Source organism: Numenius arquata, chromosome 2, assembly GCF_964106895.1.
Source record: "Numenius arquata chromosome 2, bNumArq3.hap1.1, whole genome shotgun sequence".
In the NCBI taxonomy this organism is placed as follows: Eukaryota; Metazoa; Chordata; class Aves; order Charadriiformes; family Scolopacidae; genus Numenius; species Numenius arquata.
In genome coordinates, this window is record NC_133577.1 from 77,266,304 (window position 1) to 77,290,379 (window position 24,076).

The 24,076-nt window shown below is 49.9% G+C and overlaps 1 protein-coding gene across 3 annotated transcripts; it reads left to right on the forward strand.

The window, feature by feature from the left end:
* The first annotated feature begins 1,607 nt into the window (after positions 1-1,607).
* SGSM3 (small G protein signaling modulator 3) lies at positions 1,608-22,983 on the forward strand. Of its 3 annotated transcripts, XM_074168341.1 has the most exons (20): positions 1,608-1,687; positions 2,857-2,923; positions 4,301-4,509; positions 4,663-4,770; positions 5,730-5,873; positions 6,260-6,455; positions 6,686-6,831; positions 7,779-8,006; positions 8,949-9,003; positions 12,542-12,669; positions 12,997-13,152; positions 13,713-13,767; positions 14,652-14,701; positions 15,953-16,105; positions 16,205-16,275; positions 16,627-16,675; positions 16,957-17,042; positions 17,414-17,536; positions 19,171-19,231; positions 19,632-22,983. In XM_074168341.1, the coding sequence occupies exons 3-20, from the start codon at positions 4,498-4,500 to the stop codon at positions 19,713-19,715; spliced, it is 1,905 nt and encodes a 634-aa protein (XP_074024442.1). In that variant the 5' UTR covers positions 1,608-1,687; positions 2,857-2,923; positions 4,301-4,497; the 3' UTR covers positions 19,716-22,983. The 3 variants fall into 3 exon arrangements, with proteins under 3 accessions (XP_074024442.1, XP_074024444.1, XP_074024443.1); XM_074168343.1 differs by lacking the exons at positions 1,608-1,687; positions 2,857-2,923 and having other exon boundaries at positions 4,369-4,509; positions 16,031-16,105; positions 19,638-19,715; XM_074168342.1 differs by lacking the exons at positions 1,608-1,687; positions 2,857-2,923; positions 4,301-4,509; positions 4,663-4,770 and having other exon boundaries at positions 5,754-5,873; positions 19,638-19,715.
* Positions 22,984-24,076: the final 1,093 nt, after the last annotated feature.

A 24,076-nucleotide genomic window follows, 5' to 3' on the forward strand; every position in this document is an offset into this window, starting at 1 on the left:
GTCACAAGGAATTTGGTAAATGACAGTGTGCTCTTTCTAGCTGATGGGTAGGTATGAAACCAAGAGGAAATTCCAAACTCTGTAATTTAATTTTCCTATGGGGAACTTAAATACTAAGGGATTTAATTTTCCCGTGCAGAAGTTGTGCATGGGGGGTCTGACTGTCACTCAACATGTTCTTAGATGCTAATTGAATTCTCTTGTCACTTTTTTGTTTTTTCCTTTTTATAACAGGATAGTGACCTCTCGCCTCTGAGAACAGAATTTCTGGGCCTGCTGACAGCCTCTGTTACTCGGCCTTACCTAGCGCAATGTCGGGTAAGCTGGCAAAAATGAGCATAGTATCTTCTTGTTTGGTTCCTTGTTCTTTCTTCAGCTGCAACTTAGTAAAAGAAAGTTACTGGTTCCAAGAGCCATTCTTTACATTAACATACGGTCTAGTCCAATTGGGGAAGAGGAAACTGCCCCACTCTTTGTGACCCGGCTGCCTTTTCACTGAGAGTGTACTCAGTTCCTTCTTTCATCCTGTGCTGAAGCCTGCAGAAGCTGCTTCAGCCATTGAACACAGAGGGAGAAGGAGGTTGAAATGTAGTCAGCCTTCCCCATTTTTCATAAAATTTGCTTGGGTCTGTTCTCCCAAGACTTGCCCAAAAGTGGGTGGCTCATTTTATGATCTGAGAAATTTTTGCTGTACAATGGTAGCTCTAGGGCATGCAGAAGGCTGAAGAATTACTAGAGTTCAGCTGTGGACTACTGAGATACAAGTTTTACTGGAACTAGGTCTTCTCCTTCTTACAGTGGCCAGCTCTCCCACCCTGTATTTTTGTGTAAACCTTCCTTCCTGATCCAGCTGGTTATTTCAGGGTATATAACCCTGAGGACGACTATACTTCAAAGCCAAGTAAACCTTTTTCCTGGTCATGTGCACAGTGGAAGACCTGGGACATGCTATCTGCTTCAGTTGCAAAACTTGACGTGCTTTTATTCCAAGGGAAGCTGTTCAGTGGGACGCTACCCAAGACTGGAAGCACCTTGAACACAGAAGACCAAGATGATAGGCGTACTTTTATTGCTGCAGCTCACTGTATATGGTCTGGCAATATCCCAGCTCATCTGGAGGAAAGGAAGCAGTCGAGCATCTTGCTGAGGGCTGTGATTTCCCATTTTGGTGTCTGGGTGACAAAGTTTCAGGGCACTCTAGAGTGCTGCTGGTGCTGGGGTCAGTGCCTCCACAGGAGGTGTTTACTTCTCCATAATAATTTTTTTGGTAATGGTTCCCCTGGCTTGGCATTGACCACACAGCTTTTCCAAGCAGAAGAAAGATCATGTGATGCTATGGAACTCTTTCTCTTCCCTAAAAGTTTCTTTCTTAGAGGGAATTCCATTTTGCCTTTCTACTTTTTTTTGCTTGATGATAAGGGAAAAAAAAACATCTTAAATTACTTGCTTCCTTGGTGAAGCGGGAGCTGTCTCAGTGTCTAGAGTGGTACTAGTGACAAACTGTTGAGAGAGTCCTTCTCTTGCTGGAACAGTGTATTTGTGTGCATCTTCCAAGGGAGTCATTCCAGATTTTCACTGCTCTATGTTCTCTTTCTGTTTAGGCCATCACACTCCCTCTGCTGGGGGTCCCTTCTCAGCACTCACTCCCAGCATTTGGCCTCAGGAGATCCTGGCAAAATACACACAGGTATGGATGGTGTGGGACAGGGAGGGGGTGTTCTCGGGCTCTGCACAGAGATAAAGGAACCCTGGTGATTTCTGGTGGTCTCTGAAAGCCACAGGGTAAAGTGGGGGAGAGATGCACTCTTCCTTCAGTGCTTTCGTTGGGGATGCTGATCTGTGACTTAAACTCTGTGTGTTTTGCGGCTGCATGCTTGGCTCTTGCAAGAGGATCTTGCAGAGCACAAAGAAGCTTGTGTGAATTATTGCCCTACTGTTTTGCAACTATTGCTCCACTGTAAAAATGTTGACACCCTCAAGGGAGTCTCTGTCACCATCAAGCTACTCTGGATGGCTTGTGCATGGCAGGAAATGCTAGCCTCAAGGCTTGTCACCAGGTGGGGAGAGCAGGAAGGAAGGAAGCAGCTGTGGAATTTTGTAACTTACCCGCAGTGTTTGCTGAAGGCAGCTGAGCCCAGTGAAGCAGGTTTAAACTTATTGTGGAGCTATGCTAGAAGCATGCTTTTTGGGCGCTGTCTGGGTGCAATGCTTGCAAGACCCCACAGGAAGGGCAGGTGGGCTTGCAGGAAAGGGAAGGTCTCTGTAGTCTTGCACTCTTTAAAAAAGCCTGATTGCAACCTCCAGTGGGTACAGCCCAGTTGCCAACCAGGAGCACAGATGAGGAAAGTTGAGATTTGGGTCGTGGATCGTGGACCTTAATTTCCTTTGGCCTATAATTTGGGTTTGCCCCATAGGTGCAAATCCCAGTTTTGCCTGCTGTCTTTCAGAGAGATCTGAAAGCAACAGGCAGGAGATAGAGCAATGCAGGGAGCTGAATTTACAATGTGTGTACAGAGGTAACAGAGGACTAACCGTGAGGAGGGCTGTGTGTCCCTCCAGGTGGGAGGTTCTGATCTGGATATGATGCTGTGCTCAAGCCCTGCTGGGAAAATCTGTGGAGGTGTGAAGGCAGGGCTTCACAATTTCTGTGGAGAAGTCAAAATGGGAATGGCAGGCAACACCTCTCCGCCTGGGAATTGTGGTGGGAGGCATTGAAAATAAAAGGGAAAGGAGTCCAGTTGCTCGGAGGGGCACAGTGCGGACAGTGGTGAGATGGGGCAATATCCACGTGTCTCTGTTCACTTGTTCAGTGCTAAACTGGTGAAAGTGTCTGTTCTCCTTCCTCACATCTCTCAGAAAGAAGAATCCATCGATCAGCCAGAGTTCCACTACGATGAATTCGGTTTCCGAGTTGATAAAGAAGGTAAAGCCAGTCCCATCCCTTCCCCTTTAATTGTGTCCTGCGTCCAGCCCTTCCCATGCTTCTGAGTATGGCAGGGTGATTTTACAACCATTCTTTGCTAGGTCTTGTCTGCCCAGCTTCATCATCTTTCTGTATCCTACTGTTGTAATTAAGTGCATTAGACGTGCTGGCCTTAAGCATAGTCTCCAGCAGAGTCATTTCCATACCCTTGTGCTTGTGCCATGGATGAGACAGAGAAAAGTTAAGAAGTTACTATTTCCATTAGTAGCTACATGCTGGGGAAGGGCAACTTTCCCAGTTCACAGGTCTCTGTCATGTTCAGTAGCACTGTAAGCACTGATAGCAGGCACGATGACATGTGCTGTCTGTTGAAAAATTCATGGCCAAGGTGAGTGGCAGCTGTATGTGTTCTTCCCATCCCAGCACCCGGGCAAATTGTTGAGCCAGAACCCACATGCTGGTTTTCCTGAAAGATAGAGGCAGTTGACCAAGTAGAAGGAGTTGTGGAGGGCTATTGCAGCCTGGGTGTTGAACTACAACAGCTGGTTGCCTTTGCAAAGGGGAATGGAAAGGAGTGGGGGACATAGAAATTGCTTTATGTCCTCTGAGAGGACGTTTCCAGGGCTCAGGCCGTACAGTGCAAGGGCAGAAGTTGTTTGCATGTGTACCCTGAGGCACCTTGAGTCATAGAGGATCCTCTTTGAAGCAATAACCCAGAGATGAGGACAGGACACAGTGATTTTCTTAGCCAGAACATTTGATAGACTTGTGCATTATAAAATCAGCAGAAAGATTTGGACTGCATTGTTGAGCTGTGTTATATGATGAAGGACAGAGTGCCTTACGTCAAACCTGTACTTGGGCTAAAGTATCTATTTTAGAAAGCCAGCCTCAGGTTAAGGTGCTCTCTCATTGTGAATTTGGAAGTGTCCTTATTAAAGCTTTTTTGGTGATTAAATATCCCCAAAGTTGACACTTTGCACCTCATTACTTGCATGAGCATATAGCTTCTGCTTGCCACCTCTGAGGCTTGCTGTACTTTTGTCAGCCTGATTTACAGACCCTTACAAAACCCAGCAGGATGACTGCTGCTGGGGTCTTGTTTAATTCCAGCCACACTCTGCTCTAAATCATAAGTAAAGACTAGAAGCCTGCCGACAGCTTCTTAGTTCTCAAGGCCCCAGTGCTTATGACCATAAAATTTGCTGCATGGAGAAGAGTTAGAAACCAAACTTTGCTTTGGCTGGAAGACGTGAATGTTTTTAATGTGCTTTCTTCAGATGGCCTTCCTAGTCCCCACCCTGCCCTATGTTTGTTCCTTCTCCTGTTCCCTCTCTCACTTGTCTGCATTTCATTCTCCTCCCTTTGCTGAGGCAGATGGTGCTGAGCCAAACTCCAGCAAGTTTCTGGGGGTCCCACTGACAGAGGAGCCACAGCAGAGGCTCAAGTGGCAGGCTCACCTGGAATTCACACACAACCACGACGTGGGTGACCTCACCTGGGACAAAATTGAGGTCACCCTACCGCATTCAGACAAGCTGCGCTCCTTGGTGCTAGCCGGCATCCCACACAGCATGAGGCCACAGGTAAGAGTCCTGCCTGTTCTGGGCAGGCTCGCCTGCCTGGAGTAAGAGACAGTGGAGGGAGACTACTTTTTCTTGGTTGAGAGGGTGCCAGATTATGGCATTATGTGGTTGTCTTAGTGACGCCTCCTGTCTCTGGTCACCCTGTCCCCCCAGCTGTGGATGCGCCTGTCTGGGGCCTTGCAGAAGAAGAGGAATTCGGAGATGTCATATCGGGATATCGTGAAAAACAGCTCTAATGATGAAACCATTGCTGCCAAACAGGTAGGAGATAGTGCCTGGTGCTGACTGGGCACAAGGGGGTGAGGAGAAAGGCCAAGATTTACTGTGCGAGGAGTGAGGGGAGTCTACCTAACACCTGCAGCAGGGACAATTGAGAGGACACGTGTGGTTGAATCCTGCTAAAGCTTAATCCTGTTGGGCATATTTCTCCTTTTTTTGTTGGAATAGCAACTGTGCAGCCCCTCTCCTTCCTAGGACAGCAGTGAAGGGATTGGACCCATGCTATTTGCAGGCTAGAAAACACTGCTGCCGTTGCATCTCGGCAAACATCCTGGTGTTCACTGAGGGAAGTGAAGGGTGAAAGGCTGACAGATGCACCTCTGTTGAGGTAGTGGCAGCTGCTGCTCAAATACAAAGTCTCTGAACACCAGCAAGACTGTTACAGGGTATTTTCCCTCTTACTCTGACCTCCTTTTGTGGGAGGAGGCAAAGTCCATGGCAAAAGAAACTGAGCACTACACATTTTCACCTCTCACTAAGAAGCTAGGTTCAAAATGGTTGGAAGGAGGAACAACACTGCCCAAGGGAGATCTGTGGGCTGTTCACTGCCAAGTACCCTGTCACAGATGTGGCCAGGGGGTTGGTTTCTTTCTGGGATAGGTTTGTTGGGAAGCCTTACTTGAAATCCAGGCAGATGAAATTCCCAACCACTATGCTGAGTATTCTCAGTGGTGAAGCTAGGGGCTGAGTTTAGGCAAGTATTTCTTGGGAAACACCAAGTCACCATCAGCACTGGCATTTTCTGACATGTCAGTGAAGGCTGTTAAACTGACCTGAGGTGCTTGGACAGGGCCATCTTTGGTACCTAAGGATCTACGCATGAGTGTGGGGAAGCAGAGTTCCCTGAGGCAAGAAGAGGCTGTGGGGAAGTGTAGAGAGCAGAAGGCAATTGTTCAGATGCTGCTTAACTGACCCTGTCCTTGCTTATGGCTGTCTCACAGATTGAAAAGGACTTACTCCGCACGATGCCCAGCAACGCCTGCTTCTCCAACATGAACAGTATTGGGGTGCCACGGCTACGCAGGATACTGCGGGGACTTGCCTGGCTCTACCCAGAGATTGGATATTGCCAAGGCACTGGCATGGTAACCTGCTTTCATAGTGTCTTCATGATAGGGATCATTTTGTCTGTGGTGGGTATGCTGGGGCAAAAGGTTTGAGGCAGTGCTGCCAGACATTATGGCCGCCAGATGAGCAGAAGGGAAATCCCTTCCACATGGAATGGTTTTCCTAGGGAAGGGAGAGCAGAGGAGCACGACGTGTCCAAAGGTGTGGAAGAATTTGGTTTATCTGTTGGGGAGGGACAGGCATTACACTGAGGAGGAATCACTTCAGTGGGAGACTGCAAAAGAGCTGCTGCAGAGGAAGGAAGATGTTGGTCGCCTAGATACTGGTCCATCCCTCCATGTGAGGAAGTGGGGAAAGAGTTCTGCTCCTCTTAGGATATGCAGTTCTTCCTTCAAAATCCTAGGTGGCTGCCTCTCTGCTGCTCTTCTTGGAGGAGGAAGATGCCTTCTGGATGATGTGTGCTATCATCGAGGAACTGGTTCCTGCCTCCTACTTCAGCACCACCCTGATGGGCGTGCAGACTGACCAGCGTGTCCTGCGACAGCTCATCGTGCAGTACTTGCCCCGCTTGGACAAGCTGCTCCAGGAGCACGACATCGGTAAGAGTGTGCCCTAGAAACCATAGCTTTTCTTGACGGGATGATATGCAGACAAAAGTTATTGTTCTTGTTTCGCAAAGGGAGAGCAGCAGGGCTAGGAGCAAGCCTCCTGGCCATGGAGGCAGTTGCGTGGTCATCTTTGAGCTGGGAGGAGAGCACTTAGGAGAGTCCATCTTCGCGAGCTGGCTGACTTGCCTTGTCATATTTCTTCTCTGTATCTTTATTTACAGAGCTCTCCTTGATCACCTTGCACTGGTTCCTCACCTCTTTTGCTAGTGTTGTCCACATCAAGCTGCTGCTACGTATTTGGGACCTCTTCTTCTACCAGGGCTCTCTGGTGCTGTTCCAGCTCACTTTGGGCATGCTCAGTATGAAGGTAATTCCCACCTCCTCTTTGTCCTTTATAGTACTTCAGTGTTTAATTCTGAGTTTTAGGGGCAAGAAGGTTTTGTATCCACTTCCTGTGTGTGGTTTGGGAATGTGCTCTGGAAGATTACTTCCTGCCTTCCTCAGAGCTGGGGGCTGTGAAGAACTTCCAAGGCTCTTTACAGTATTCGGGTATTGCTGTTTCCCCTGCCAACCTCATTTGTTCCCTCGTAATTAAACCGCATCAGCTGACCCCCTCTATTCAGTCTAGATCCCAACCTGAGGTTCCATCTTACCTAAACCAAGATACTTCTTGATTTTGCACCATCTCTGAGCAGAGATATAAAGCCAAGGCCAGGGTCATCTGGGGAACTTCTGATGGCACTGTTAAATGCTCCAAGAGATTAGGGTTGTCCTGACTACATTTGGTTTGGCTGGTTTACATTTAACCACCTGATCTTTTCCTTTTTATGCGAAAAATAATTTTGTGGTTCAGCTTTCCGTGCGAAGGGCAAGGGTGAGCCTGCTGGGAGTAAGGGGAAGGTGGAGCAGTTTGACATGGTAGGTGCTCTGTAGTGTGTGGGACTGAGCAGCTTCCATTCCCTTTTCCCCAACAAGATCCCTGCTGTGCCCAGTCTTGGCGGTGGGTACAGAATAGCTTCTCTTCTGTCTTTCCTTGCTGATTTGACTTCATTTCAATGATGGATGCTGTGAATCAGAGACACGCCAACTAGAATTTGGGGGCAGATCACACTGCAGTCGAATAGTAAAAGATGCTGTTCTCCTCTCATAGGTAGCTTGAACTCTTGCTACTGAAATTTTTATGGAATTATCTAGTTGTGTCTGCATTGTTTCTGGCCCAGGCTGTACACTGAATGTAAAATTGCATCTAGCAGCCCCAAGAACATGGCTGTCATGCTCTCTGTTCTGTGTGGCAAAATGAGTGCATCATTGCAGGAGGACGAGCTAATCCAGTCCGAGAACTCCGCCTCAATCTTCAACACGCTCTCGGACATCCCAAGCCAGATTGAGGATGCAGATGTGTTGCTGCGGGAGGCCATGCGTGTGGCTGGCTCGCTGACAGATGTGGCGGTGGAGACCCAGCGTCGCAAACACTTGGCCTACCTCATTGCTGACCAAGGGCAGCTGCTCAACTCCAGCACCACTGTCAACAATTTATCCAAAGTGAGTGCACAGAGTCCCGTCTGCCTCTGCTGCTCCATTTTTTGCCAGTCCTTTCTGTGCTTCCTCCCAATTGCTGTTTGTGAGCAAGAGGTCTTCCTGTCTGAGAGGATTTTGGCTCCAGGATGACTCTGTCATACAGTGGAGAAAGGGTATTGGGAAGGGAGGGGGAAGGTCTGTACTGATGAAATGCTGCCAGATCTGTCCTAGTTGATAAATCCCAGGTGAAAGGGATATTGACGTTGATTGTAATTATCATTAATGAGACTTACGATGCATTTTATTAATGGAAACTAAAAGAAACAGCATATGCTTTTGGCAGAATTTGCTTGCAGCATGCAGAATAGGAACTGGAGTTAATCCATTAGTAAGAAACTGATACACAAAAATAACTCTGGAATGTAGAATTAGAAAGCAGCAGCCTTTGAGAAGCTGAATAAAAAATGCACCTGTGTTTAATCTTGGACTACAGTCTGCAGTCGCAGATGTAGTAGCTCCTGTTTGTCAAGCCTGCGTGGAAGATACGTTCTCGATGCTCATCTGTGTGCTAATCATAAGATGATCCTGCAATTCTAAAACGTAATAGGCATCCACTTAGAAATTTATATATAATTACGTGCAGAACTGCTTTTGGCAACAAGTAGAATTAGAACTAAAATTATTCACTCGAGTCATGGTTGATTCTTGAACTCCAATTATGCTTTCGTAATAATTGAGCTATAAATAACCCATTGCGCATGGAGCATATCAAGCAGTAGAGCTGATTCATTGTGTTAGAACCAGAACAACTCCTGTCGAAAATTGCCAGCTCACTTGCCTGCCCCTTCCTGTGGTCGCTGTCAGGACCCCTTGCCCAGAGCTGATCTGTGTGGCGGATTGCTTTATTTTATTTCTGAAAACTGTCCTAATGCGTGCACTTTGTTCTCTCTCTTCCCTCTCCCGCAGATTGTGCGGCGCAGGACTCAGCGCAGGAAATCTGGCATTACCTCACTGCTCTTTGGTAAGGACAATCCTGTGCCTTTCATGTGGTGCTGATGGATACAGCAGCCGGCAGGGAGAGGAGTGAGCAAAGCAGGGAAACACTGGGACAGGGGAAGAGAAGGGAGCCAGAACTGAAGGATGAGAAGGGAAGAAGTGCAGTTTTCTACTTGCTCGCTTTGGTCTGAGCTCAGAAAGTGAATTTTAGGGTTAGATGGTAAGACCTTAAATGGTGACAAACAGTGGGCTGTAGCTCAGGCTAGCTGTAATGTCCTTCTTGCTCTGACCAACAGTCAAACACACTTTCTGATATCAACAGGCTGGATGTTACACTCTCCTGATCGTACTCTGCTCAGTTCAGGAACATCTCTGAAGATCTGAGACAGGACAGGATGATCCAATGTGTCACTCATCAAAATTTATAAATACAAACATGACTGATACACCCCCTTACTTACTTTGAGAGCTCAATATTGTGAAGACTTTTGAGTCTTAATTTTCTTTGCTTATGAGCTGAGCCAGCAGATGTCCAGAAATCACAGGGCCAGAGTAGATTTTGCATGGGTTTAACAGTAACTTGCTTTTGTGACTCTATAATAGCCCTTTCTATTGTAAGCCTCACTGTCATCACTTTCCTTGCAACTGGTTAGCTTTCTTGAAATTGCGACATCTCACCACAGAAATTGTTTTTCCGGAGGAAGACAACATACTGAATTTACAGGGTTCAAATAGTGTTCCTGCTGAGGTTGAAATGGCCTGAATAAATCTAAAACTGGGTTTTAATGGTCTTTTCAGAGAAGAGCTTTTCTGATGTTCTCCGGGAGGCTTGTCACTGTCTTGCTACAAGCACATACAGCATTACATATAAAAGTTATGGTAGAAGACCAATGAAGCTGTAAAGTCAAGCATGCAAAAGTGAAGAAATGCAGGAAAGTTGCTTGTGCAAGCTAAACTCAGACCTATTTGTGTGTAGTGTTATCATACAGACAGTGCACACTGAGGTTACTTAGCTGCCAAATGCGTCTTTCTTCTGTCTCAGTCTCCTTGACCAAGTTTGAGTAGCTTAATGAAAGTGATAGCGAGTTATACCCACGCACAAAGATAAATTATAAGTTCAAGTTTCAAAATATATGAATGGTAGAACGGAGATGATTGATAGTGTTTTCTCGTTTTAGTGGGGTTTCTATACAGTGACTGTCATATTTTTTACCTAATATTCTTAGTAATTAAAACATTGGTTAAAATAGAGAAGTTACCATCCTGCAGCAGATGACCAGAATGGAAAACTTCAGCCCAAGGGAGGGGAAGGAAAGCTTGGATGTGATAAATTCACCTTATATAGATGCAGCCCTTGTCTGGGTGGGAGTAAGAACTTACCCAGAACTTAATTCTTCTCCCTTAGAGTGAATGCAGATTTAGCACTGACTTGCACAGGAGTCATAGAATCACAGGAGCACCATTTGGAAGAGACCTCTAGATGTCTGTACTCCAATCTCTCCTGCTCAAAGCCATACTCTTTCTCATGCTAGATCAGGTAGGCCCAGGGCTTTCTTTAGCCGAGATCCAAGGAGTTGGACTGGATTTCTAATGAAGGAATAGAAAGAAGAAACAGCGAAAGGTGGTTTGGCAGAGAACAAGATGTGCGCATTGCCCTGTTCCTGTTGGATGGGCATTGCAGTAAGGATGTGGGAAAGCTGGTCCTCCTCTGCACAACTGCGTAGCTGGTCAGTCTTTGCAGGCTCAGAATAGAGCATCCTCACACGTGGCTGATCCTGCGCTGGTTTCCTGTTGTGGAAATATACGTGCAGGCATGTTGGGTGCAGTGAGGTGAATCTGGTGGAAACCCCAGTTGATTTCCTCTGTGTCATGTGTATTCTGAGGTGGGAGGGTGTGGAACTTGCTTCCCGTATCTTCTGCTTGTGTTTAGGTAGGGTGGATCTGAGTACAGAGGGAGGAGCACACTATTTTGGCCAGAAGGGACTGAATGATGACAGAAAGAATCAGCGACCTACGTAAATGAGGGCAGCCCACAGAGTTAGTGTGGCTGTGGTTGAGCAGTTTCTTATTTAGTCAACATTCTGTTTTAGTAACATGAATCTTCTGGGAATCTGCGCCGTCTGCGTGATCACCTATCTATTTACAATCTATGCATCTCTGAATATGTAGTGAGACTTCTTACATGCTTTATTTCCTACCCCTGGCCACTGAGGAGGAGGTTTTGTTAATTTTCAATGCTTGCTTAGACTGGGAGTAAGTATGCCCTACAGTTTTTCTAGTCCAGAAGCAAAGTTCACTTTTCTCTTAAGCTTTGTGTGTCTGATTCTCTAATAATTTAATTTAGCAGATAGAAAACAATTATAAAAATAATTTTAAATCTAATTTTGTGCTTCTATTTATGTTCTTAAAGTTTTAGTCTTTTTAATTAGGATCACTTGTGATTAAATGATACTGTTAATCACTTTTCAATAAGCAGAAGCTTCATGTGTACATAGCTGTTGCAGCAGTTGTATAGCATGGGCCACACTTTATTCATATTGGTTTCTATAATGCTGTTAGAAGAGTACTAATTTGCTAGCCAATGGTTTACTTGGGTCTTGCATAAAAGCTGTGTTTGTATAAAAATTGGAGTTCAGTGAAAAATATGGGGTTTTAAGTGTTGATTTTGTTAATCAAGCTGCCACATCTTCAGTATATTATAGAGAAAGCAAAAACAGATGTATGAAAATACACTTTGAATTTAAAACAAACTGAATTTTTTTAGAAAAAGCAGAAAATGGTTCATTGTTCCCGAACATCATATACCCAATTTTTAAGGCATTCAGATACATTAACTGCTTAAAGAATCCATCCCATTAAGTATCTTTCTGCGTAATTGAAATAGGATGTCAAAACTCCTGGGGGAATTAATGACAGTTGAAAGATGCTTTGGTAACTTGTACTTTGTACTTATCACCATTTCTATACACCCAAAAGATTTGAAAGCTGGCTCTTAGGGAGATTGAGGTCTTAAGTAGATGGTGCGTTTTGTTTTGTGGCTCTGACTTCTAGAATGACACAGGAAAGTGGGCTGTCTTGTTTTTCAAATGTTTTTCAAGACTCAGTGAAGAATATGCTCTCAGCCTGTGAGGTATTCAAAAATCAGAAGTAGTTCAACCAAAAGCTGTTTCAGTTTCAAGAGAATTTCAGTTGAAGAGAGTTGTTGAAAGTTCCCTAGTTTTGGGTCCCACCATTCAGCTGTCTATATACTGTGTAGACACTTCTCTAAAGTAGTACGCAGTGCCTTGGTGTACTGAGTTGTCCAGACAGATCGAAGATGACATCTTCTAGTTCCATATGTGATTTGAAATACCAGCTCCTTAAAATTTGAGTCGGTCAGATTGGTATTGGTTATTTACATTATTGAATACTTTGCAGTAATACCTTCCTTAGTGTAGACCTTTCTAATGTCAGGCTCTTTTTTATTTCTGTAGAATCAATGATTTCTAATGTTAACAAAAAATAAATACCTCATACTTGTTTTCCTTTCCTCGCCTTCCCTCTGGCTGTGTGGGCTCCCCCAGGGGATGATGATCTGGAGGCACTGAAAGCCAAGAACATCAAGCAGACAGAGCTGGTGGCTGACCTACGTGAGGCCATTCTCCAGGTGGCACGGCACTTCCAGTGTGTGGATCCCAAGAACTGCAGCATTGTGAGTGGGAACAGCTGGATCTGCACTGCTGTGTGCTCCAAGCATGAGTGTTGAGTGTCCACCACAGGACAGGGCTGTTCAAATGCTCCTGGAGCATAGGTTCAAGTAAGAACATGCCAGGTGTAATGGGTGGCAGGTGAGGGTTGCTCAACCCATCCCTAGTGGAGGAAGGCTGCACTGAAACATGGTCTGCCTGCTAGGAGAAGGAAAAGCTTTGGGAAGGAGAAGGAAAAGCTTTGGGAACAGGGGCATACAAGCTTTGGCAGATCAGCCAAAGTCATCTGTTGCTTTTCATTCCTCTCTGCTCTTCATACACATGCATGCTAGGATCTGACTCCAGACTACAGCATGGAGAGCCACCAGCGGGACCACGAGAACTATGTGGCCTGTTCCCGCAACCGACGACGACGAGCCAAGGCACTGCTGGACTTTGAGCGCCACGATGATGATGAGCTGGGCTTCCGCAAGAATGACATCATTACGGTGCGTCAGCCTATGAGACAGGGACTAGGCCAGGACCATGCAGACCCAACTTGTTTGGGATGCTGCACTGCTCCTTCTGCAGGGAAAGAGGGAGGAGATCATCTCAGAGCCCAGTTAGGAGTCCAAGGGAAGCAGATGGTGTTTCTGGGGGCTGTCTGGGGATGAGGCAGTGTGTTCCTGTGAGTGTTGTCTTGTGGGTCATTCTCAGTGCAACCACAAAGTCCCTTTCCTGGCTGCTGTACAGCCTGGATTGGTCCAGGCTTGATTTGGTCCAACCTGGTCCTGGTTTAATGCTGAGTACTAAGCTGTGGCAAGACTGAAAAAGCATCCATTTGTGTTTTAGCTGTGGGTGTCCCATCTGAAATTGGGGAAAACATGGATAGCATTGTGTTTGCAGTAGCTTTTTCTGCCCTTGAAGGCCCTGGGCCACATGAGAAGAGACCATTGGCAAAACAGCTGAGAAGAAAGCACTTCCTTCTTGTGCACACACAGCCAGGCAGCTGCAGCCCTCCAGGCACTGTGCTCTCGTCAACCAGTGTTTTCTACTGCCTGTTTTTCAGATCATTTCCCAGAAGGACGAGCACTGTTGGGTGGGAGAGCTGAATGGACTGAGAGGTGAGAAGCAGGATGGGTTGCACTGGGGAGAGGGCTACAAAGATAACCAGGGGGCTGGAGCATCTCTCTTATGAGGAAAGGCTGAGAGACCTGGGTCTGTTTACCCTGGAGAAGAAAAGACTGAGAGGGGATCTTATCAATGCTTATAAATATCTAAAGGGTGGGTGTCAAGAGGATGGAGTCAAACTCAGTGATGCCAAGTGACAGGACAAGAGGCAACAGACGTAAACTGGAACACAGGAAATTCCGTCTCAACATGAGGAAAAAGTTCTTTACTTTGAGGGTAAGAGAGCACTGGAACTGGCGGCCCAGAGAGGCTGTGGAGTCTCCTTTTCTGGAGATACTAAAAACCTGACTGGATGCGATCCTGTCCAGCCTGCTCTGGGTGAACTTGCTTTGGCAAGGAGGTTGGACTAGATGATCTCTGAAGGTCCCTTTCAACCCCTACAGTTCTGTGATTCTGTGAGCGGGGCCAGATGTGGAGCATCCATTCATCCACAGCAACTGCTCTGGCACGTTTGCGGCAAAGGCTCTGCCAGTTACTCAGAGCATCTCCCAGGGATAAGGGGAGTGTTAAAGCAGGGCCTGAGAGCAGTGGTGCAGCTGCCTGGTTACTTCTTGCAAACAGCAAGTTTAGGCTCCATCCTCCTGGCACAGGGCGGTTGGGTGCATGTTGTCTCTGCTGCTTCTGGGCAGTGTCCTGTAATTGGCTTCCTCTTGCAGTTGCCTTAATTCTTGTGATTTTTTGAGGCTGCTCGCTTCCTTCTTTGGGGTGGACCCTATGAATTCTCATTTGTTCTCATCTTCCACTGAGCTCTGGTTTTGTCTGTGTAGGAGTTTCTTGGAGTCTATGTCAGGCTCACCTCTTTGTCTACTCTTTGTAGGTTGGTTTCCTGCAAAATTTGTGGAGATCTTGGATGAGCGGAGTAAAGAGGTAATTAAAAAAACCCACAGCAACAAGAGTCATGTCATAACTGAAAAAACATAGTTGAAGAGAGCCGTGAATTTCCCTCGTTGAGCACTTAGTGATGTGATCAGGCAGCTTATCTTCCTAAGCCTGTTTGCTCAACATCCTGCTGCTCACCAAGGGGAGAATGAGGGCCTAGAGGAGTGCAGGGCGTAGCTGAGTGTGATGCCTGGGCTTGCAAGGGCCCTAGAGATGAGCTTTGAGAAAGCACCAAGCAGGTACACAGCAGTGTCCCGTGGGCAGTGTTTCTGCCTGCTCTCCACTGCTCTCTTCCTCCTTTGAGGTTATGCCTGTGGATTCTGCTCATGTGGTCACCACAGTGGATTCTCCCCAAGCAGCTGTGCCTGAGGGGGCACTGTGTCTCAGTTCCTCTTGCAACCAGCAGTGGTGAGATGCCACCTATCTAGAGCAGATACCTCAATGTGGCCCCAAGGCTGGGTTAACAAATAGGAGACAAACATCATCAGCTGTTGGCCTAGGCAATTTTCAGGGGAAGTGGAAGAGGCCCTGTTCTCCCTCTCCCCCTCATCATTTGGGAAGTGAGGAAGAGCTCAAAGGCTAACCTGGAACCCCCAAAGAAGCCCCACAAGAGATGTTACTATTGATATCTTACTTGCTTCCTCACCCCCTTCTCAGGGCTGGTTCCTTAGATGCAGATCACCTCTCTGTGTATGAACATAACCAGTACTGCCGAGGAGTTCTCCTCCCAGCTGTGGAAATAGAGAGGATCCCACTCATCCTAATTTTGGAGTATCCTTCTTGCTAACAGCATGTCAGGGTGGTACCTCAGAGTGGAGTACCAGCTGACCTGGGAGTTCCCATCTGCCCCCATTTGCCTTGACTTTTAGCAGCTTGCAGAGTCCCAGAGACCCTCAGTGCAAGTCCTTCTCCTTACCTTGTCTCAGTCAGCATGACACCAAAGCGCAGTGGTTCCTACATGCCAGATGCTGCCAGGATGGTGCTGGGGGCACCTGTGTGGTCTCCTGGGCAGCACCTGGGCACAAAGATCCTGGTGTGCCAGCAAATCACAGGGGAGTAGCACTGAACATGATGCCTTATGCAAGAGTCAGCAAGAGCATAAGGGGTTAAGAGAAGAGGAGGGGCTGGTGGACACCTGGGAGTGGAAGAGGTGTGCACAAAGAAGCTGTAGGTGAGCAGACCACCCCATACTCTGCCCCCTTGCCAGTATGCTGAGAGCTGGCTCTTCATGTTCCTCAGTACTCCATCGCTGGAGATGACTCAGTCACAGAAGGGGTGACGGACTTGGTGCGAGGGACGCTGTGTCCAGCCTTGAAGTCCATATTTGAACATGGATTGAAGAAGCCATCTCTGCTGGGGGGGGCCTGCCATCCCTGGCTGTTCATTGAAGAGGTGAGATGTCTCAGTTCCCTTGGTGGGACGGTGTTGCCAGAGGGCTGGTGTGAGGGGGCTGTAGGGCAGAGTGTACTGACTGTCCCTCTACCTGGCTAGGCTGCAAGCCGGGAAGTGGAACGGGACTTTGACTCTGTGTATTCTCGCCTTGTGCTCTGCAAGACTTACAGGTAAGGCCACTTTATTCACACCAAGCAGCTGGGTCTGTCCCTCACTCCCACATGCTCACTAAACTGCTGCTGCTCTCCACATTGGGAAGGGTCATGATCTGCCCCATTCTCCTGTGGGTGTGGTTGTCAGCAGGCTGCTGTGCCCATGCTCATTTGGGGCTGGCAGTGGCTCTTCTCCCTTCCTCGCACTCCTGGGTTTGCTTCTGGGTCTGTATCTTGCTGTCTCATGGCTGTGGGATCACCTGTGGGCTCAGCAATAGCAAGAGCACTCTTGGGGCATGGAGGGAGAAAGACCTGCTTGTGCCCAGGGTGGTTCTAGAGGTAGCTAGCTCTCTGCTCTGATCTTTGCAGGCTTGATGAAGATGGCAAAGTCCTCACTCCAGAGGAGCTGCTTTATCGGGTGAGTGCTGCCCCCAGCCCAGCTCCTCATGTGGGGAAGTTTCCCATGGAGGCTACTGGAGGGTGATGCTCCAGAGCCTCCCAGACCTTCCGTGATGGGAAGCAGTAGAGACACCAGGTGCCTGGGGAAGGCAGAAGGGGAAGCCATCAGGAAGGCTTGGTCCCTCTGATGCTAGCACGTGGCACTGGGTGAGGGTGGGGAGCTCTGGGGAGGGCAGCATTTGGCCATGTTGTTGAAATGGCTGCCCATTAAGGCAGTAACCACATCTTCCCACCCCACAGGCAGTTCAGGCTGTGAACATGACGCACGATGCTGCACATGCGCAGATGGACGTGAAGCTTCGTTCCCTCATCTGTGTTGGACTCAAGTGAGTCGTCCGGTCCTGATATCCCCAGGCAGGGTGGGGAGTGCGAGGAGCTTGGGTGGGGGCAGAACAGACTCAAGGGGCAGCAGTTGTTTCAATCTACCTTGGGCCACAGGGTCTTTTTCTCCCACGTACTGCAGCCACTGAGTGGAGTCTGTTCCTTTCTTGTTCATCATGCTGGCCTGTCTCCTGGCTGAATGAAGTAGCTTTCATTGCACGGAGCGGTTCACATGAGTTTACTGGGTTATCCTGTTCCTGATGGGGACACAGGACTGTAGGCTGGGGTCAACACTTAGGTTGAGAATAGACAAAGGGATGGGGGGCTTCTTTCCCCGGCTTCAGCCGAGTAACGTGGCTCCATCCCGTCGCTGCAGTGAGCAGGTGCTGCATTTGTGGCTAGAGGTGCTGTGCTCAAGCCTGCAGACCGTGGAGAAGTGGTTCCATCCCTGGTCGTTCCTGCGCAGTCCTGGCTGGGTGCAGATCAAATGCGAGCTGAGGTGAGTCTGTTCCCATGGGCCTTGCCAGGGTCTGGGGTGGATTTCCTTCTCCCCTGCAGGAGGTGGCCCTCACTGTGGCTGGCTTTGGACCCTCTCCAGTGCGTAGCAGCGTGGGCTGCCCAGACGTCCCCACTGCAGAGATTTCCTTCTGTGTGCTGAGGCAGCAGCAACTGTCTAGACAGTTTAATGTGATGCACTGTGCCTGCCTGATCAAGAGCAGAGCTTGGCTCCTGTGGAGCTGTCGTGACAAGCAGGCAGCCTCTGCCTGCCAGCAACCTCCTGCTGTGCCCCTGCACCTACTCTGATGGAGAGAGACTGCCTTTTCCACCCCTCTGCTCTCCAGGTCCTCTGCCAGCCACCCTGAGTCCAAGCAGGGAAGAGGGAATGTGCTAGGGACACGGTCTGGCTGTTGCTTGCCAGGAAGGAGTCACTCACCGGCTGATTCCTGGTTGAGCAAGGGAGTGGTGGTAGCGGCTGAACGTGGCTGAGCTCACACAAAGCACATCGCTCAAATCCCAGGGCCCACATTCACACTGCATGCTTCTGGCCCTCCTGCACTCTGCAAGGCCACATCCAGTCCCAGGGAGCCACAGAGCAAATCGCCTACCACCACCACCACCACTCCAGCTGCTGTCCTGCGGGAACTGACTTTTGTTCACACCACCTGACTGCCTCTGGCCCCAGTGGGAGCTTCTGTAGCGGGGAGCAGACCCGTGTGTGCACACCTTGGGGTGTCCTGTTCTCCTTGTGCTGCTGCTCAGTGGGACAAAGGGAGTCCCCTCGACCTCTGTGCTGTGCTCTCCCATGGCTGCTTTCTTGCAGCACGGGGGCAGTGCTCGTTCAGCACAGCTGAAGGACCAAGTGGGACTGGTTCGTGGCTGGGCCCGGGTTTGTGAGGAGCAGGAGCAGCAGCTTATGCCATATTTCTCCCAGCCAGCTTCCTGTGGAGGGCCTCGGCTGCCTCACTGCTGCAGGAGCTGGAGGAGACCCCCACGCAGGAGTTTACCCTGACTCTTGAAGGACTGATGAGCTTGTTGCCAGGAGATCTGAGCTCTGCATCCCTGTCCTAGGGAGAAGGTTGAGGCTGTGCCTGCAGCCCCTGTTTAGAGCCGGGTCCAGAAATGGAGCTCTGCTTGCCATCCCCGTGTGGCACTTGTGCATGGGGGTCAGGACAGTTCTCCTACTCCAGGGAGAGAGAGGGGGGTGCACAAACTCTGGCAGGAGTCTGTGTTCTGGAGGGGAACCCACAACCGCTCTGTACAGTCCTTAGCCATGTCTGTCTGCGGTCTAGCAGAGCCTGGGGCTGCCCGTGCCTCCCTGCACTGCTGTGTCAGGCTCTGTAGGGGTTGCACTTGAGTCACATCTTCAAAGCTTCTCTTTCCAGCCTGGGTCTGGCAGGATGTGAAGCCCAAAGAAAAGGGGGGAGGAGGGGGGAACAGGGGGTGAGTGGCTGGTGCTGCCCTTTCAACACCATCAGACAAGGATTTCCATCCTTGTAAGCTTAGTGGCGTGCTGGGGCAAGTGGAGGAGCTGGTGTAATTGCGTGCCTGGTGACAGCAGTTGTGGGCACAGGCTGGGGTGTGATCTGGGTGGGTGTGTGGCCTGTGTGTTACCATCGCTCTCTTCTGTTGCAGAGTCCTCTGCAAATTTGCCTTCAGCCTCTCTCAGGACTGGGAGCTGCCAATAAAGAGGGAGGTGAGTAGGTGGCATCTCTCCTCTCTCTCAGCCGCAGGCTTCGCTTACAGCCCCCCTGTCCCAGCTTTGTGCTCCAACCCATCCTCGGCATCCTTGTAAGCCAGCTCCAGAGGCTGTGGATGGGGCCACTTTCCCTGCCTGGGCAGGCTGTACAGGGAGCTGTGCGGCAGTGCTGGCAGAGGGTGCTGCCTGTCCCTGCCCAGCTGGGGCAGGGGGAAATGGAGGGCCCCTCCCTTCCCCCGGTGCTCTCCAAACCGCAGGGCCTCTCCCTGGTTCAGCTGGGTGGAGGTGGGAAGCGGTGAAGGCTGGAGACCTTGGTGGACTTGGGCTCTGCCCTCAGGCACAACCTTCCCTTTTCTGGGTGCGGTGCACTGACCCAGGTCTCTGTGTCATCCTGCAGGAGAAGGAGAAGAAGCCACTGAAGGAAGGGGTGCAGGACATGCTCGTGAAGCACCATCTCTTCAGCTGGGACATAGATGGGTGACCCCCGCCCCACCCCATCTTGGGGAACCTTCTCAATGGCGCACACTCGTCTCCCCCACCCCCGTCATGTCTCACCCCCTGCCCTTCCCCACCCCACCCACTTGTATCTGTGACAAAATCCCCCTCAGGGGGCTGCGGGGCCACTTGGGACAGAGGGCAGCAGTAAGAGAGGCTGCAGACCCGAGGGAGGTGATGGTTGAGGGTGATGCTGCAAAGGGACAAGTGTGCTCTGGCCACAAAAAACAAGTGCCCTCTCCCAGCCTTCCCCAGCTCTGCCACTCCCATCTTCTGCTTGCCTCAGCCCTGCCTCCCCCCCAGTGCCAGGGGGAGCAGCCTGGCCCGATGCCCCTTGGGCCAGCAGCTTCCTGGGTGCGTGAGCGTGTCTGCTGCCATGGCTGTGGAGAAGAGGCAGCCCATGCGGGGTGGCTTTGGTCCGTGAGAGCTGATGGCACTGCGGGCGCAAGTGGAATGGGGCTGGTGAGGGACTGGCACTGTAGGGAAACAGGGGAAACACATCCTCCCCCCAGGCCAGCCGAGGGCTCACCTCTGGCAGGAGAGGGATGGCAAACCCCGAACCACTTGGACAAGTTCCTCTGGCCTGGAGTCAGGGCTGAGCCAGGGAACCAGCATCAGCCTCATCCCACCTCCCTGGCACTGGTGTGTGGGATGTTGACAAGAGGTGCCCGACTGCACCGGGCTGTTACCACTGTAATGGCCTTAGGGGATGGGCCTTGTCTCCTCTGGGAGCAGACACAACCGGCCTCTCCCCTAAACGAGAGTGTTTCATGCTGTCATTTTAGTCTCGAGATGATTTTTACTGTTAACCAAAAAGCTGTAAATTAATGTGTATATTTTGGCACCGTTGTAGCTCAGGATGGGGTTCAGGTTGGAGCTGGCTCAGGGAGATTTAACTCGTCCTCCTCACCCTGCGGAGGCAGCGAGGACACAGGTCAGGAGTGGAGAACTGCTGCTTTGTGGTGGTGGCTCTGGATATGGAGTCTGTGACTTTCTACTGAAAGCGCTTGTCTGTGAGCACAAACTACTCATGAAATGACACTAGATTCTTACTTTCCTTTATTTGGTGGGTTTGTAAATAAACTGCATCTTGGGAGAGTGCTGGGCTTTGGCTTTGGTTTTTTGACAGGGCTGGGACTAGGTTTAATTCTTCATTTCTGCCAGTTGATAATTATGACCCCTGTTTCTGCGCTGGCTCCTGTGTGTCAGGCTGAGGCCTCTGCTCAACCTGGGCTGGCACCATGGGGGGCTCCTCATGCTGACCTTGCCTCAGACCGGGCAGTGGGGAGAAGTTGTGCAACGAGCAGTGGCAGCCCTGACAAGCAGGAACTATCCAAAATGAAGGGATTTAGGTGTCCCGTAAGGGGAGGGCCCCAAGCGAAGGGAGAGGGGCTGGCAGAAAACAGGGCTGATTGGTGGACAACAGTATTGTCTTCACCTTAACAAGCTTCTCCAGGAAAAGCAGGTGGAGTCTCTTCTGCAAAGTAGGACAGTAACAGGGCACAGGGCCTGGGAGACCTGTGTTCGGAAGCCCAAGCTCATGGGAGGGTGCAATCTGCAGCGTACTTACTGGTGTGAAAATGAGCGTTTTCAGTCAAAATAATTCCAGTTTGGCATCTGGCTGAGGAAAGCTGCAGTGTCACCTCATCACCGCAACAGCTGGAGTCCAGACCAACCTACTGGGCTGGGGGAGGCGGTAAAAGCCGTCTGGGCTTCTCCTACTGTAAAACCTACTTCTGGTTGCAGGGTAGGTAATTTCCACACACAGAGGGAATCTCCCTGCAGCTAAGAAGGGATGAGGCACCACCACTCAAGCTTCTTTTTTTCAGATTTGAGAAAGACCCAGAGGGTTCACCCACCCTTAGCTGGAAAAGGCAGAGTGGCCCCAAGCCCTCCCCCCAGCAGAGCAGACAAGTTTTTGAGCACGTGGTTGTTTGGAATTTTTTTTAATAAAATGGATTTTTTTTTTTTTCAAATATTTGTAACTGAAAAAATAATTCAATTTAAAGATCCATTCTCTCCCCCGTTAACTTGTCACTTTTATCCTTTTCCAGTTGAATACTCGCTCTGGATCCGATGCCCCAACACCATCCATTTTAGACGGTGCTGTGACCACCCCTCGCCGTTTGCTGCATAGTGGAAGGGAGAGTGCGCGCTTGTCAAATACACCTTACAAACAAGTAGTGGTTACAGCAGAAAGATTCAGGATTACATTCAAGGTAGAGGCAGAACATCAGACTTCGTTTTTCCCAACGGGTGCGAAAAATGTATGTCCAGGGGAATACCTCTTCTGACAAAGAACTATTGAACTATTATTCAAACAAATAATAGTAAGAAAGCAGAGAACTGGGCAAGCCTGCTCTGGGCGCTGCTTGGGGAAAAGACTTTCTCATATTTCCTGGGATGAGGCACCATCTTCCCCTCTGCCCCTGGGCACAGGGTTCTTACTCGCTCGCCTCTCTGGCACAAGCCCCCTGTGCAGAGGGGCTCTGGCAGGTTTAGCTGGGTTCTGCAGGAGGTGAGAGGCTCATGGTTCTGTATCATTTGGGCTCCTTGAGGGTACTTAAGCCCATCAGCTAACTTCAAGTACATTGGGCAAATTGAATGTAACTAAATTCTTACAGAGTTTCACAAATGAAGGTGGGTGGGTAAAGGTGAAAGGGAGCAGCTGTGAGCTCAGTCTTTCACCATCAGCCCTGGGGAAGGGCTAAATCAGTAAAAGGCATTGGCATTTCTCTGCCAACAAAGACTGGGGTGCCTGGCCCAGTGCGAGGAACCATGGTCAGGCCAGGACTGTGGGTGGAGTGCTCCCACCTTCCTCTAGGAGCTCATTGCACTTCAATAGTTTCATTCTTTATTTACTGGTTGCAGCTTTGTAATTATTTGTACAAAAGAAATCACACAGCTGGTTTTGGTGGGGGCTACTGCTCGCTGTGGGCTAAAAGCAGCTGATTTTGCTTGACACACAGGCAGCTGCATTTTTTTTACCCTTAGCACTTGAAGGATCCTCCCACTCGCCCACCACATACTTTTCTCCTAAGAAGCCACTTGCCTCCTGTGCCCACCTGGTCCCATGGCTGGGCAGCTGCCCCGGGGGGGGGCGGAGCTCTGTCGAGTGATTGCTAACGCGCTCACTGCTCCCAGTGCACCCAGCACAACCACCAAAATAGAGCAGGGCTGCACCAGGAGGGAAGCGAGGGAGGGCTGAGGGAGGTGAAGGGGGTGGCCACCAGTCCCAGTTAGTCTGATTTTTAGGACATGATAGGTGTAGCTTGGGCAACAGAAAGCTGGGGAGGGAGGAGAGGGGATGTCCTTTAACCCGGACACTGAGAGAGGCAGATAAGAGGCTCTGACTTGCTTACAACTGGGAAGGGGGGTAAGGGGGAGAGAGAGGAAGGAAGCTGCCAGCAGGCTCCCCCTGCACATGATTAAGAAAGTGGCTCCCCATGCAGTTAACAAGCAAATAGGGCTCAGGAAAGCAGGAGTTTCTCCCAGCTGCAAAACAGGCGTGACCCCACTTGGCTGCCAGGCTAGCGACTGATAGCACAGCCTGCAGGGCTGGCATTCCCCTGCCCTGCCATGGACCAGAGGTACCTGCACCCCTGCAGCAAGGCCTCCTCCTGAGAAGAGCACCAGGTACTAAAGGGGCAGGGGAGCAGCATGTGCCCACCGGCACCCACCCTTCCCCAGCAGGTAGCACTGGGGAAGTTGAGCACTTGAGGAACAGCATCCTCAAGGAGCTACTAACAGGATGCCAGTTTATCCTTCCTTTGCCTGAGCAGGGTCAGCACCGTAAGACTGTTTGATTTCAAACGCCACTGCCTCCCTCAGCCTGAGCAGCCATGACCCCAGGGCTGAAGCAGGGGTAGCTGTGTGGCAAGGTGGCTGCGTGGGGCACAGCAGGGCTATGGGTCACCTGGTAAATACAACGATGCGTTACTACTAACAAACACAGGGATTTAAGTGACGGGAGTAACGGCACGAGAGAGGTAGAGCCACAGGCCTGGGTTTCCAGCGCAAAACCCTGCAGAAGGCCTAGCATCATCACAGCTCTGGGGGTTTGGGCTGCTCATCTGCCCCCTCATCAGTCAGCACCTACCCTGAGGCACCAGCCCAGGGCCCTACCGGCAGCAGCTGGACACAGGGTGGCAGCTCACAGCAAGCAGCCATCTGCCTTTTAGCTGGTGTGTCTGGAGGGAAAGAAGAGCAGAGGTCACCTGCCCATTACTTGCTTTCAGGCTCCCGCTTCTCTCCAGAATAGGGCCCTTACAGTCACGCCACTGAGCTAGGACCTGTGTTGTGCCACCCAACGCCCGGTTTGCGGTGCCACTTCCCCTTCCTGTGTCT

Excerpts from the sequence above, each read along its gene's own strand:
- SGSM3 (XM_074168341.1), top strand. Across the intron at positions 13,153-13,712 it reads GCAAGAATGACATCATTACG|ATCATTTCCCAGAAGGACGA; the intron begins GTGCGTCAGCCT and ends CCTGTTTTTCAG. Across the intron at positions 16,676-16,956 it reads CAGAGGAGCTGCTTTATCGG|GCAGTTCAGGCTGTGAACAT; the intron begins GTGAGTGCTGCC and ends CCCACCCCACAG.